Source organism: Lycorma delicatula, chromosome 7, assembly GCF_047948215.1.
Source record: "Lycorma delicatula isolate Av1 chromosome 7, ASM4794821v1, whole genome shotgun sequence".
In the NCBI taxonomy this organism is placed as follows: domain Eukaryota; kingdom Metazoa; phylum Arthropoda; class Insecta; order Hemiptera; family Fulgoridae; genus Lycorma; species Lycorma delicatula.
The window spans coordinates 73,620,143-73,635,663 of record NC_134461.1 but is presented as its reverse complement, the minus strand read 5'-3'; the positions used below and the strand labels follow the sequence as shown (position 1 = coordinate 73,635,663).

At 29.3% G+C, this 15,521-nt stretch overlaps 1 protein-coding gene across 1 annotated transcript in view; it reads left to right on the top strand.

The window, feature by feature from the left end:
• Nucleotides 1-15,521, top strand: part of LOC142327304 (lysosomal Pro-X carboxypeptidase) — a 61,090-nt gene that overhangs the window by 42,778 nt on the left and 2,791 nt on the right. The window contains exons 7-8 of the mRNA XM_075370222.1: nucleotides 11,054-11,218; nucleotides 12,265-12,452. Coding sequence (XP_075226337.1) covers nucleotides 11,054-11,218; nucleotides 12,265-12,452 — 353 coding nt within the window. The remainder of the gene's footprint in view (nucleotides 1-11,053; nucleotides 11,219-12,264; nucleotides 12,453-15,521) is intronic.

The following is a 15,521-nucleotide window of genomic DNA, read 5'->3' as shown; positions in this document are numbered from 1 at the left end:
ACTTCTGGTACTATTAGTAATATAACATTTACTATTTTTGGGTAAAAAAAAAAAAAAAAATAAGGAAATTAAATTCAACTGATAGAAGAAATACAACTATAATTTTGTTTATAAATATTTCAAATTGTAAACACTTTGAAATTTTTGAACGTTTTTTAGTTGGTTTGGATTCTGGTTTAAATTTATAACAAATAGTTTTTTTTTTGATGTGATTTATATTAGTTTTTCTAGAAATGGTGAAAAATAACTATTTTCTCTATTTCAGTGATTTATATATTTAAAAAAAAAAAATTAATATAACTATATATTTCTTCGTTGAGAAGAATTTAAATAATTCATTTGAAAATATACTGCGTTGGTTCACCGTTAAAATGAAAAGGAAAAAGTCACAGATCGGGTAAACTTAAAAAGAAAGATATTAAAAACTGTGTTTATATAAACTTTTTCAATTATGATCAAAGGAATTTGCTTATAAAATATTACAGGAACAAAATTTTTATTTGTTGTCAACGTGACAATTAAAAGTAATTTTCTAACATGTTTGTCGAAAAATTTACATTTATTTCTATTAATGTTAATTTATTTTGCAAAAAAAAAAAATTACATCGGTCAATAAAATAATTACAAGATACGTAGTTTTATTTTTTTGGAAAAACTTTTAAGACATATGTTAAAGTAAAAAAAAAATTAATTATTTAAGGTGGAAATTAACTATTTTTAGTGTACGATATTTCAATTAAATTGTCATCTTGTAATCATTATTTTCTGTATGTTATAAAAAAAAATTTTATTCTATTAAATAATCTACTTTAAAATTTAATATTACGTTTAGTTTTAGAGGAAAATTTCTAGATGAAAAATAATTTACTTTTGAATTTATTTATATTTTATTCCTTAGCAAGTATAAAATGAAAAAATAAAATTCTATTAAAAGAAATGATTAAACTTTTCATCAACGATAACACTGTATGTATAATTTATCGTTTTAAACGATATTTTTACTTATAATTTCCTTAATTATCAAAAATGTTATATGTAAAGTTATTTTCATATGATAAAAAATTCCTGTATTTAAAATTTATAACTAGAATTGTATAACCGGATTTTGTTTTTACACGGCCTTTTTTAATACGATTTTGAAAAAAAACACGATGAAAAAATTTGGAGACCCGAAATTTTCGTTTTTCCGTGCTCAGACAACATTTCAACATTGCGTAACGGTAACATTCGTGTTTGGAATTTCCTACATCCTCCTACACATACAAACATACTGCTCAGTATGCGTTGAAAGATATTTTGGTCGAGGGTTTGTTAAAGTGGTGCGGGGAGCGATGCGAGTCTGCAAAATGCAGTGCAATCAGTTTGGATTTGATACGACATTAAAGACATTAAGCGTGATCTTTGTGACGGTGTGCTTTATCGATAAATATTCTTTGATATAAATTAACTCTAAAATATTTGGTAACGCAAATACGAAAAATAAAAGAAAAGCAATTTCATGGTAGGCCAGGATACATATTTTGAACCGTCTTAAAAATGAACAAGGTTCAACGTCTATGGCTAAAGAGTTTGGTTTGAATAATTTAAAAAAAAAAACGTGAAATTACTATAAGACAATCTGTGTCTTCTGGGACAATAGTGGATGCTAAATCATCCTCATAAACAAGAAATGTTAATAAAGAGAAATGGAAAATTTACTAGTATACATTGGTAAAAGATTACGGGAAAAAAGAATACCCATAGAAGACAATATTATCAAGCAGATGGCCTAACAAGTTTATAAGCAGACTAAAAAACGGGAGTCAAATGATATTGTGATCACTTCATCTGTTCAAAAAAAAAAAAGGTTGAATTTCTGGGAGTTCGGGATGGCTATCCGAATTTCTCAAATGGCACACAATGCATAACATGGCAATCAAAGGCGAAGTCGGATCCACAGATGAGACAGTTGCTAAAGCGTTTCTTTCGAACTTAGTGAAAGTAATTGAAGAAGGATGTGCGTCAGACCAAGTATTCATCGCTGATGAAAGAGGTATATTTTGGAAGAAAATGCCGAGCAGAATTTATTTGACGAAAAGAGAAAAAAGATGCTAAAAATTCTATTACTTTTTTAATATGCAGTGCAGGTTCCGGACATTGTTTAATGAGGTCTACTCATTAACAGAGCACGTCGCCTCCATGTAATGAAAGATGAAGACTTCGATAATCTGCTAGTGCATTGGAGGGCTAACAAAATAACATGGATCTCTGCAAGAATATTGACTGACTGTTTCAGTAATCTTTTTATCCCTGAAGTACGGAAGAACATGAAGGTATTCCATTTAAAATTCGTTTACTTGTAGATAATGCACCTGGACATCTTATATTGGAACAACCAAATGTGAAAGTTTTATTTCTGCCTCGTAATATAAAAATCTTTTTCTTCAACCGCTAGATCAGGGAATTACAACGATATCTAAGTCTTATTACATCAAAAGAACGTTCCAATATATCCTGGATAAACTCTATAAAAGACACAACAATTGCAAATCATAGATGCATGGAAAAAAGTATCAATTATGGACCGAGTGAAATTTGTTGGGGAAGCGTTTTCGTTATTAAAACTATTAACTCATAATGCATGTCGGAGACGAATTTGGTTAGAGTGTGTTAAAATACCATATCAGAACAAGTACAACCGAATTGCAATCGGATATTATAACTGTGGTGCATACAATTGTCCGAAGAAGTTTTTTGAAGAGCTTACGTTTGAAATTATCGCTTAATTAACTGCTGACGAAGCCCTTAATAAGGAGGAAATTCTCGACGTTATCTTAGAGGACCGTGTTACTCCCAAGGAAAATAGTGATGAAGAAGAAGGAGGTCCAATGACAACGAATACAATTCTGTAAGGCCTGAATTTGTCTAATAAACTTCGAAATAATTTTATAATAAACTAGAAGACCCGGCAATGCTTTACCATTGCTAGATTTGAGTATATATGTAGATTAAATAAACATAATTGAAAGTCTGATGAAACATTAATAAAATGAACATTGCTGAACTTCCCGAAATTTAATATTTCCCTTTTATTTTTCCCATTTTCATTTTAACATACTCCCTATCCCTTTCCTCCATTCTTCCCTTTTCTTCCCCCTTTTCCCTCTTCCTTCCCTTTTCCTATTCTTCCCCTATTACTCTCACTTATTTCCCTTTCACTCTTCGCGCTTGCTGTTTTTTCCTTTCCCCGTTTTACTTTTACTGTTTTCCCCTTTTTTCCATTTTCCCTTTTCCGATTTTTTCCTTTCTCCCTTTTTCCCCGCGCAACAATCAGTCACCTATAGCGGACACACATATCGGAAACGTTAAAATGGAATCGTAAAATATTTAGTATAGCGTGTGTTGCTTTTACGTCCAACTGATAGCGCTGTTTTTAAAAAAAATATGTTTTTACCTGTCACGGGTGTGACATCTATGGTATATAAATAGTAGGTATATAAAAACACGCGCGTATTCAAATGAAACGTGTCAAAATTTCAAAGCAATCGGTGAAGAACTTTCGGAGATTTAAAATTTTGAACAAACGAATTTTTACATTTTTATTTATATAGATGATCATAACGTACAACGAGCTATGGAATTTCAAGGATATCTGACCACTTGCACAGCTCATTACCAAGAGTCATATAAAGGATTCAGGAAAAAAAAAATCACCGTGATCAATAGCTGAATTTATGTTTAAAAGAGTGAACATGTTAATTTGATCCGAAACAGTACACCACTTCTGAATATCTCAAGTTCTGAAATCGGGTGCAATAATCGCACGCGTTTACAATTTTTAAACTTTTGTTATCATTTTAAATTAAATTTTGATACAATAAACAATAATTCATTTTATTTTTGATATCCGGGATTGAGTTTTATAAATGAACCTATCTCCCATTTTTTTCCCTCATTTTTTTTATGAAGTTTTTTTAATACACGTGTTCTGTTGAACGTATCCACCGGGTAAAAACAAAATCCGGTGTATATAATATTTTTCAGCAATTAAATTAATTTTTTTTCCATTTAATAAATAAACTTTTACATTATATGAATGTTTTATCAAAATGTGAAAAATATTTCTACTTCCCTTGTAAAATTTAAAAGTATAAACAATATAATACCAATAGCAAATTAGCTCTTACAGGGATATCTTTTCTGATAAAAAAAGACTTAAAATGAAATATCTTTTAATATAAGTTATAAAACTTCTATATTACTATAAAAGATTAACCTACGATGACTGTAATATATTAAATACTGTAGAAAGTAAAAAATATTTGATATAATATTCATAGTAGTATTTATTATTACATGTTTTTTTTTTTTTAAATGGTTCAACCGTGTTCTCAAATCTTGCATGCTAATTAAACTCCTTTCTTGACGCCATTCAATGGTGAAATTTTACACAGCGACACAAGTGGGTGAAAATCTAATATCTTATTGTTAATTTCATATATTTTAATTCGAATATGTCTACGTATCGATAAGATATTCTTTTCTATCAGATTGCTATTAACTGTCAATTCAGTATGAATAGATCAGATGGCTATTGAAGCGGATTTTAATATAACTAGCTTAATTTTTTTTTTTTGCCGCAATGTTTAATTTACAATCGGTTCCAATTTACGAACCACAAGTAAATTTGAATACAAAAAATGACTTGCAGAGAGGTGTTTCCAATAAAATCTCTCAAAGAAAAATATATGTACTCGTCGTACATATGTATGAATACATATATAGTATACATAAAAATATAATAAGCATTAATAAGTATATACAAACATGAGTCCAAGAAACATTAATAAAGTTCAGGTTATAAAAAAGTCTTATTAATCACACAAAGAATAATTAATCTGGCATAGAAACAATGAAACAAATCAAAAAACGAACAGAGTGGGTGGTGAAACGAAATGAACAATTTTGATAACACAAAAACCACACAGGTTTGTGTGTTAATTCACCTTCGATCTCGGAGAATTTACAGATCTAATATATGCAGTTGTTTTAGGCGCCTAATATCCTTGCTTTTATCCAGAAGATTAACCACGAGACACTTCACATGTCCCTTCTCTTGAACTTCACGAGACACTTCTCTTGAACCCAGATAAGCCCAGGTGATCGTGAATTTCAATGTTTTTCACAAATCATTATTAATCATAATCGCATCTGTTATATTTCTCAATTGTTTCTTTTGGAATCGCTGTACAACTTCGACTCTCACTTGTCATTCCCCCAATTGAATTCCGGAAGTCCAAATCGGTTTCAGGACCACTGAGTACTGCGACTGCTTAAGTAATGATAGTTGTGAGCCCAGGAACCATGCAACGTTTTCAATTGTGGAAACGTCTGATGGTGGTGGTCTACTGAAGTTTTCGTGAACTTCCTTAGTGAGTAATCCTCCTTTTGCAAAAGAAAGAGATTCTCAAGTAAGTTTTTAAACGTCTCGCTTTTAATAAACCTATATAGCCTTTTTTAACTACCAGCTCTGTTCGAAGATGTTCTATTCTCATCCATTTGTAATATTACCATCTCCTTCTAAGTTTCTTTTGGTGAAAATAAGATCTATAACCTCGCTCGGATAGGTCGTGCCTCCCTGTTCTTCATGTCTAACCTTTAGTTTTGACCATAAACTACTTCCTACAGGATTGCGGTCTAATAATTCGTCGCATTATCTATGTCAGCTTTACTTTTCAAACGAATAGACACACGTACCTTGTCCTCAATCCACCTCTGATAGGAGCCCCAATCGGTCCTGTTATTCTACAGGACAGGCGATTTGCTCTTTTTACCACTACCGTTTTAATGGTAGGACGTGCGGCTGAATGATCAGACGTCCAATCAAAGCCATTCGTAACTTCAGTGTACATCGGCGAAATATTTGAGACGACAAAAAAGACTAATAAGTCTGGTACCTTCGTCGGATCCGACGGCCAGAAGTCGCTTCCCAGGGGTAGGTGGGTCGCTTCCCAGAAATGACATTCAGACTTACGTTGGTAATGAAATTCCTTAAATATCTCTTCCGAGTAGTGATGAGCCTAGAGCTCCAGAGAGGATGCTTTGCATTTCAATCCCCTCATGCTTTGAACCCAATGTGCATGGATAATGTCGAACAAGAGATAACAAGTCATCCCTGATCACATGGCGGGGAGGACAGCAGACTGCGAATAATCTTAAAGGTTCAATCCAGTCAAGCATCTCAACTAAGGTTACCTCTATGTGATCGGTCCTGTGGTACTGACCACATAGACCCATCATCTATTAGATGATGGTTTATAACAAGATGATAAGTAGTAGATGATGCTTTATAACATTTTTAACGAGTATTGCAGTAACCCAATGGACTATACCATCCAGATGGTTAGTCGTGTGAACCGGGTATCCTGAGAGACGGAAATAATTACGTTTAGTGAACTAATCAAATGATTCAGTAAACACCAATGTTTCTAGTTCCTGACGTCGACAAGCCATGTTCCAGGCACCAGTTTCATGTTCCAGGCACAAGTTCTGAGGAATCTAGCCATCAACGGGTTTTGGCAATCACTGGAGCGAGTAGGCTTAACAGGTTACCAATTTTCTGTACAATGAACTCTATATTAGATGATAGCTTCACCAGCGTGTCCTCAGCAGAACTTCAGATATTGCGCTCATTAGCCACAGGCGTTTGTTCTTGGAATTATTTTAGAATTGTTGTTCAGATTACTATTTGTTTCTTGACCTAACACAGGAAAGTTGGCGTTGCTCAATTCTACCGTGGCTCTTTTCTTTCGATCCTGTAGTGAATTACCTTTCCTCGTAACATGATTTGTTCTTTCCTCGTGCTTCTTCTCCAAGATTTCTTTATACAAGGTGCACTTTTTGTAGTTAGCAGAGTTCCAATTGACAGAGCGTACACGTTACTTGGGTATTTTTGTCCTGTCTAGGACAATTCGCTGCTCCATAGCTCTTTGCACACTCAAAACAGCGATAAGACCTCAAGAAATTGTTTTTTCGTGTATCCATACTGCTGGCATCTCATAGACTGGTCCAAACCGGGAGGTTTCCTTGGTGTTTCGAATTTAATCCCACAGTTGGTAATACATTTTAAATTAAATATTTCTTTGTTATTTCCATTCGGTTCCATATTGACAAGAAACGTCAAATATCTAGCTTTACTTTCTAAAATTTATATACGCTAATCATATGATTTAGTTATAAATAACTGATATCATTTATAATAACGAAAACTAATTAACCAGGTTATAATAGAAAAAAAAAAACTATATATAAGTACCTTTTTGTTTGGTAAAGAATAAAAAAAGTAAAATTAAAAATTTGCTTGTTGGTTTAGATTAGGCGTGAACAACAGTTTTTGCCACCGGTCCGAATTGGAAAGAAAACTTTTTTCACGGGCCGAAAGAAATATTAAAACTAAAAAATGTTAAATACAAAAACGATTCATTTAATTAAACAATATTTTATTATGGAATTTGTTGTACTTTTATGTAGATTCACTAAAGAAAACGTTTGTTCACAAATATAAGTTCAGCTGAAGATTACTAAATATTTTTTGGCAAGTCTTTTTTTTTAAATTTCCGTATTTTCCATTATTCAATTGCTTATAAAAAGAGCTAATATTGAACATTTTTTCGTGGACCGCATAAATTTATTACGCGGGCCGCGTTCGGCCTGCGGGTCTTATGTTGGTCAAGCGTGTTTTAGATACTTATACTATAAAAAAAAAAAGTATTAAAGTAAATAATTTTGGAAAAAATTTTATTAATTAAGAGAAATTAATTTATTCATATTCGATGGAAATATATATTTATATATATACATCATATATGAATAAATTATATATAATTATGTAAATATATATAAATTATATATATATATAATTAATATAAAAATTTCATTAAATTATGAGTAAAAAGTAAAAAAATTACAAAATCATGCTTTTCTTAAAAAAAAAATTAAATAAATGAGAGAAACAAAAACATTCGTACGAAAAAGTAAAAAATAATTTTGTTTTCAGGAAATTAATTTAAAACTTTTCTCTTTATGTATGATTATTGTCATGCATAAATAAAAACAAATTTAAAGTGATCTTCTTGAAAATAAAATTATTTTTAACATTTTAGTATGAATCGTTTTGTTGGTTTTTGTTATTTATTTGCTTTTTTGGAAGAAAAGCATACATGCTTTTAAAAATAAAAAAAATAAACATATTTTAAGTTTTTTTACTATTTTTTTTTTGTTGATATTTCAATCAATAAAGGTGCAGTAGTTTGTCACATTATACAAGAACATCCACTATTAGGTATTCGTTTATATAGATATATGTATATTTAATTTAAGAATTTTTTTTTATTCTTAGTTAATATACTTTGAAATTGAAGGAACTTTGATAAGTAAAAAATTCAAAGAAGAATAATTAAATATAAAAGAAAAAAGTTCAGAACAACAATTAATAAGTGTGTAAGTAATGAATAGAAATATATATAATGATAATGATAAAAATGTTCAGTAATTTTACAATTGTATTTTTTTTAATATTTCTTTATTTATAGTGCATCAACAGTTGAAGTCATTAGCTACTGGAAGGTATTTGTAAATGTATTAGTAAAAATGTAGTCTTGAACAGACCAGGCAGACCATTCCTGAGACGTATGTTTAATTGAACCCCAACAACCCCAACAAGTAGTAAGTAACTCACCGTGTTAATGCTAAAACTCGTCATCGTAAATCAGCTGATTTTGAAGTTGAAAGTGCTTAAGTTCGAGTTCTAGTAGAAGTAGTTGCTTTTATTCGGTTTTGAATACTAGATCGTGGATACCCGTGTTCATTGGTTGTTGGGGTTCAATTAAACATACGTCTCAGGAATGGTCTGCCTGGTCTGTTCAAGACTACATGTTTACTAATACATTTACAATTACCTTCCAGTAGCTAATGACTTCAATTGTTGATCCACTATAAATAAAGAAATATTAAAAAAAATACAATTCTAAAATTACTGAACATTTTTATCATTATAACAATGCTATCAGTAAATATAACGAAATAATTAAAATCAAATATATGCACATAAAAAAATATTAAAAGGTAATTTTTAAAATAATTAAAAAATATTCTGTTAACGATACATTATTATTTTTTAAATAAATTAATCTATTTGTAGTGTTAATACACTATTTATATTGAATTAAAAGAATTGTAATAATAACAAATAGCAATAAGAGAAAATCTAAAAGAAAAAAAATACTGCTTACATAAAACACTACCAAAATAATTCAGGGCCTTATTTGGAAAGCGAACACATACTTGAATTTTCATTTTCTGACTTACAAATATAATTATGTAAATTATCTACGGATTAAGTAGTAATATACAATATTAAATTGGTAGTTTATCTGTCCGTTATTGTAATAATTATTTTTCAATTTGTCTTATTTTATTGTGGTTATATCGCTGACTAGTTGGTGCAGTCAATTATTTCAATCCTGTTTTCCTGTCTTGTCACTATTCGTTATTTCCATTTCACATGGATTTGATTGACTAATCAGTGAGGTGCCAAATAAACATCATGATGATCATTTTTTACAAGCAAAAAGGGATTTTATATAATCCCTAGGTTTTGCGTTCAGGGTCATGAAATATTTCTTTCATAAACGGGTGTGAAGATAAATGGCGTAGTGCTAAGGCAAGTTGTCATAATTATGCTCGTTTATGAAGCTCTACGTGGCTGCAATCCAGCTAACTGAAATTGGAAATTGTTTAGGGAATGTACTAGTTTTAAGCTTTGTAATGAAGAATTTGGTTTGGTTAATGACGTTATAACTGATTGGAAACATTTTCAATGAGAAGTGTGCGGGGACATACATATAACTTTATAACCCAGTAATAATAGGTAGAATGGCCTGAACGTGGAAAAAAGAAACGAATATCTGTTTTTCAAGACAAAAATACAATTTGAAACGGGTTAGCCTTAACAGTGGATGTTTAAGGAAATTTTCAGACAAAAATATTTTTTTATATATTCTGTCCCAAATCAAACTAAAGATACAATACTGAGTGTATTAGACCTGGGACGAACATAATTTTTAATTCTTGGCGGAACGATGATATACATAATTTATAAGATAAGAATTTCACAAATCAAATTGTTAATCAATCGGGACTTAACTTTGAGATCCAATTACCGGGGCACATACATATACAGTGGAGAGTTTTTGGACAGCAGCCAAGTGGCGGAATCACAAGGAGTATAGTATTTCGAGATATACTTTATACTCTTATTTATGTGAATTCATTTGACACCAATGTAATATCGACAGAGATCTGTTCATACAAATTTTTCAGGATATAGCGTTGTTTTGGACTTTACAACAGTGAATATAAGTAAGACTTCTTTTTACTATTACAATAGCAATTTAGAAAATGCGTTTATTTTGAAATAAGACCATAGATGTAAATATTAGAAAATAAAAATCAATTGTTAACCAACAATATTATTTAGTGCGATATGTTTAAGGAAAGCTAAATAAAAAATAAAGGGTCGGGTTAACATTATATCTTTTTTTTAGCTTTAAAATTCATCATTTGCACTAGTCACTATACCTTGTAGACCAAATATCGGTAGGACAAGATAAAACCTTATCTCAAGAATGACAGATTATTGAAACATATTCTGTAGTTTTTTTTATTAAATTTATACAAAAAAAGACTTAGATTAAAACAGAAAGGGAACTAAAAGCCAATTGAAGATCTGAATAAATAATACATATTGGTTTAAAATATATGGTCTTCATAGAATGAAACTCAACCCAGTGGTAAGGAATAATACCGAAAAGTGTTTACAAAAAAAAAAAAATTGATGCTTTCTCTTTTGTAATAAAGAACTAGTTTTGATCAGAAGGAACATTTAAATTGTATTTTCCAGTTCTCTCAGTTAAAACAATAACTTACTACTAATTTATCGTATAACTGTACAAATATCTAATACGAAAATATATAATACCGGAAAATCTAATTAATTTATTTTTAATTTTTTCAGGAATTTTGCCAACATATAAAAACTGCAAATCTCAAAGGTAAAGAATTATTGGGATCTGTTTCAAACGGATTGAAAATCTGGTACAACTATACCGGTGAAGCAAAGTGTCTGGACTGGAGTACAGAAGAAACAACTTCTTTGGGATACCAAGGCTGGGATTTCCAGGTATGTTGAATATAGTTATTATTATTCAAATAAATTAATATGAGTAAATAATAAAGAAATTTTTTTTTTCATTTAACCAAAAAATGATGTTAAAATATCCTATTTTTATATATAAAATAAAATATTTAAACTATTTAATAAACTATTTAACAAACGGAGAATTGACCTTATTTCATTGTTATTATTAGATTATGCTCAAAAGAAGCAATCTTTTGCTTTCATAGAAAAATTTCATACCACTCTGGTTTAACACAAAATATGGTGTGCCGAAAAGATAAACTCCATTTAACCAAGTTTTGTTTAAAACTTTTATGTGTTTTAACAAAGTTATTTTACACCAAACATAAAATAGTGTGTTTTTCGACTTCCTTTTGTACACCATAATTGTTGAAAATTACATAAAATACAGTTTTTAGATCTATTTTTTATTTTTTCAGTTTTCTAGGTCATATTTCATGTAGAACTATTAAATTTACCTCTTAATATGGGTACCGAAAATTGCAATCTGGCTTAATTTTACCGAAGTGCAAAAATCAGTGCGTAATCTTTCGCCATCAAACACTCGCTAACGAAGGAGTACTTCTGAACCTGTGTTTATATGAACAATATTTTTTTTTTATTTTCAGAAATATAATATGTTCTGAAAGTTTTCTACATTCTTCATGAATCGCTTTATATAATACATATTAATTACAAAAAAAGGAGCGTAAATGAAAACTATATTCCACTTACAATAATATGAAAAGATATAATATAAATCTTATAAATGTAGTTAATTTTTACGCCTTTATCTTTGATTCATATTGATTTAAATAAAAAGCGAGCTTCTTAAATGTTCCCTGAAAGAAAATATGGATCATAAAACACTTTTTTTGCGAGATTGGACTGTACGTTTAATTATATGTATAATTATGAATGTTTACATCTAGAAATAAATAATTTTTTAACAGGTCAGATTGATGTTCCATGAATTAACAAGCATGAGTAATATATCTGGAAATAATATTATTTCATTTTTACTTCAATATATCATCTTTCTTTTACAGGCATGTTCACAAATGATAATGCCTATGTGTTCAAATGGAGTAAACGATATGTTCGAATTAGATAAATGGAATCTTACTGAGTATGTAACGAACTGTGAAGAAGATTATAAAATTAAACCAAAGCCGTACTTTATAATTAAACAATATGGCGGTAAACATCTAGAAGCATCTAGTAATATTATATTCAGGTTTGTAGCTTTGTTTTTTTTTATCTGTTTTCAGTAAATATATATATATATATATATATTAATTTTGACAGTGATTGATTTTAATTAACAGCACAATTTTTTTAAAAACTAATCATGGGTTGAATTTAGATTTTACATAACGAAATATTTGAAAATAGATAACGTCATAATGCCTATTTGAAACCAAACCAAAAAAATAATCCATCATTACTGATGGTTTTTTATTTTCTTATTTTTTTTTATTTAAAAAAAAAAAAAAAATACAATTGTCAAATATTCTAAACTTTTCTCTTGTTTATAAATCATTCTTTTACTCATGTAGTAGATATATATGACTTGATCTATAACATTTATAAAGCAAGTTTTTACTCGTAGTATTTTCGGAATACATCTGAACAAATAAATTATATCATACATTATCACACATGAAACATTTTTATGGATCTAGTCGGTTTAACAGTTTTTGCATAAATTTAACATTTAATTGTTAGTTTTATTAAGTCTTAAAATTATTACCATTGAAACCTATCATTTTCTGCAAGAAAAATAAATAGTAACCTTAAAATAATTGAAAAAAATAATTATTCATGCATTTCTTGTTTAAAATTCTGTGATTGTTATTTTCATGTAAATAGTTTGATAAAAATGTTCATACAATTTTTAAAAAATATTTTTGTTTTATTATGAATTATTGAAATCCATTTATTTTGATCTGTTTTTTTTTTAAATTGATTAACTATACAATTACAGTTGTCTGGGTTGATATATATATATATATATATATATATATATATATATATATATATATATATATATATATATACATATATACACACACCCACACAGTGTCTCAAAAACTATATATACTTAATTTAAAAAATTATATTTTATTAAAGAAAACAATTAGAAACATGATACTTGTGTTGTTTTTTAAATTAAATTTATAAATATTCAAAATGACTACTGTGAACATCAGTACTCCTGTGGTAACGCTTTAATACGCAGTGATATGCTAATTGTATTAGTTAAAGGTATTATGTTAACTGCATTTTCGATTTGCTAACACAGCTGCTGCAGTGTCCTTACTTATGTAGTATACACAGTGTCTATTAAAACACCCAAATATTAGAAGTCCATGGACATTGAATGTGGAGATCAAACTGGAAACTCCAAAGCACTTCCGCTCTCTCTTACCCATCATTCAGGAAAGCTGTTTTCAAGAAATTCCATCATATCACGAAGATAGTGGGGTATTCTCCATCTTATTGAAAGTAGTGTAATTCTTCATTAAGGAAAAGGTTATATAGAGCAGAAATAATGTTGATTTATTACATTTGTAAGCTAGAGATACCGATGAGAATAATCTCAGAAAAAATGGTCCAAAAACAACCTTTTAGAAGAAGTTAAATCGCACCATACAGTCAGGCTTGGAAAAATTTACGGATATATGTTCAATTATGTATGGATTTGTATTACTTCAATACACACTGTTATACGTAATAATCGTTCCATTAAGCTTAAAAGTCCCTACATTCGACTAACCAATTAAATTTTTAACCCTTCATTTGTCTCACACTTGTCCCAATACCAATGACAAAATTGGACTTGCTGGGATCATCTTTTCATTTAAGGCATGCAAACGTTTTGGGATATATAATCTCCAGTTATTTGCTCATACAACCTAGAACACTGTTTTTTATATCATTTTCACGAAAATAATGCTTGAAAAATTTCTTTGGGATCTTGAGTAGTTTGTATTACTGAAGTGATATATTCATTTCTCGTAAAGGTTTTCTTCGCTCAGATCAAAACCTTGTTTACACATTCTTCTGTTCCATAAGCTTCAAACTTTTATCATGAATTCTTATAATTGTTATTATCTGGTTAGTTACTCTCCTCGCCCAATAATTATGAACCTCTTTAACGTTCTCAGTTTTCCAATAACACTTTAAAAGCCACAAAAATTTTGGAACAAAGGTAACTGAATTTCAGTCGTATTTTACGGAATAAATAACGAAGAACCTAGCAAGGATTGAAAACAATAAAAGTAAAATTCTGAACTATCAGTTGATATGGTTTTGTCATTTCTATCCGTAAATTCAAATAACTGAATTTCTTTATATTATTTTTCACCGTATCACTAATTCACGGATATCAATTAAATATACAAATAGTCATATTTCGTATACATTTTTTATTAACCTTTATATGTAAAAATGTTATTGTGAATGTGATGTGTGTCGTTTGATATAAGGAAATACTAATTTTAATAACGCATATTAACATATAACAAACAGCTGGTAACCGTGTCAGTAACAAAATAACAAGTTTGATTACATTTATACAAAGAAACATCTTGATATTACAAATAAAGAGGAAACGAAGTCGAGATTGACCACTATCTCTGTTAAATTTCTCGCTACAATCATTCAAAGAATATATACATTTATTTAAGACACTCCGTACATAAAAACAAGCATATCCTGGTTATGATATTCCGTAGCAGTAAAGTACAGCCCAGTTCATGTTCTATTTGGCAAGCACTTCTTTTAGTTTGGCCAAGACTTTCTACCGTAATTGTTAATGTTAAATGTTAAATTTGTATTCAAGTAACTGAACATTCATATATTTAACATCGAATTTTTTCTTTTCAATTACAACGTAATTTTTTTTTTTGGCTCGATGATTTCACCAAACAAACTTGAATGAATTGTTTGCGTGGGAAATGGAAATCGAATTTTTTAGTGAATGAAAAATTGCCAGCCTGACCGGTTCCGAACCCGGGACCACCGCATAAAAGACCGATATGTTACCACTCCGCCATGGAGTTCAGCGAATTTAATTTCAGATATAGAAGCTGTGTGTAGCTTCTACACCTTTATTATACAGAAAATGTTTTTTTCAGATAATCGAGATAAAATAATATCATTTAAAACAGCTTTACTATTTTACTATCATTTTCGTATTTTTAAGTTAATTTTTGTATGTTAAAAATAAATTTTATAAAACATTTTGTACAATTTCTAAATATTTATATTCATTTAGATATAAATCGAAGGAAGATAATGC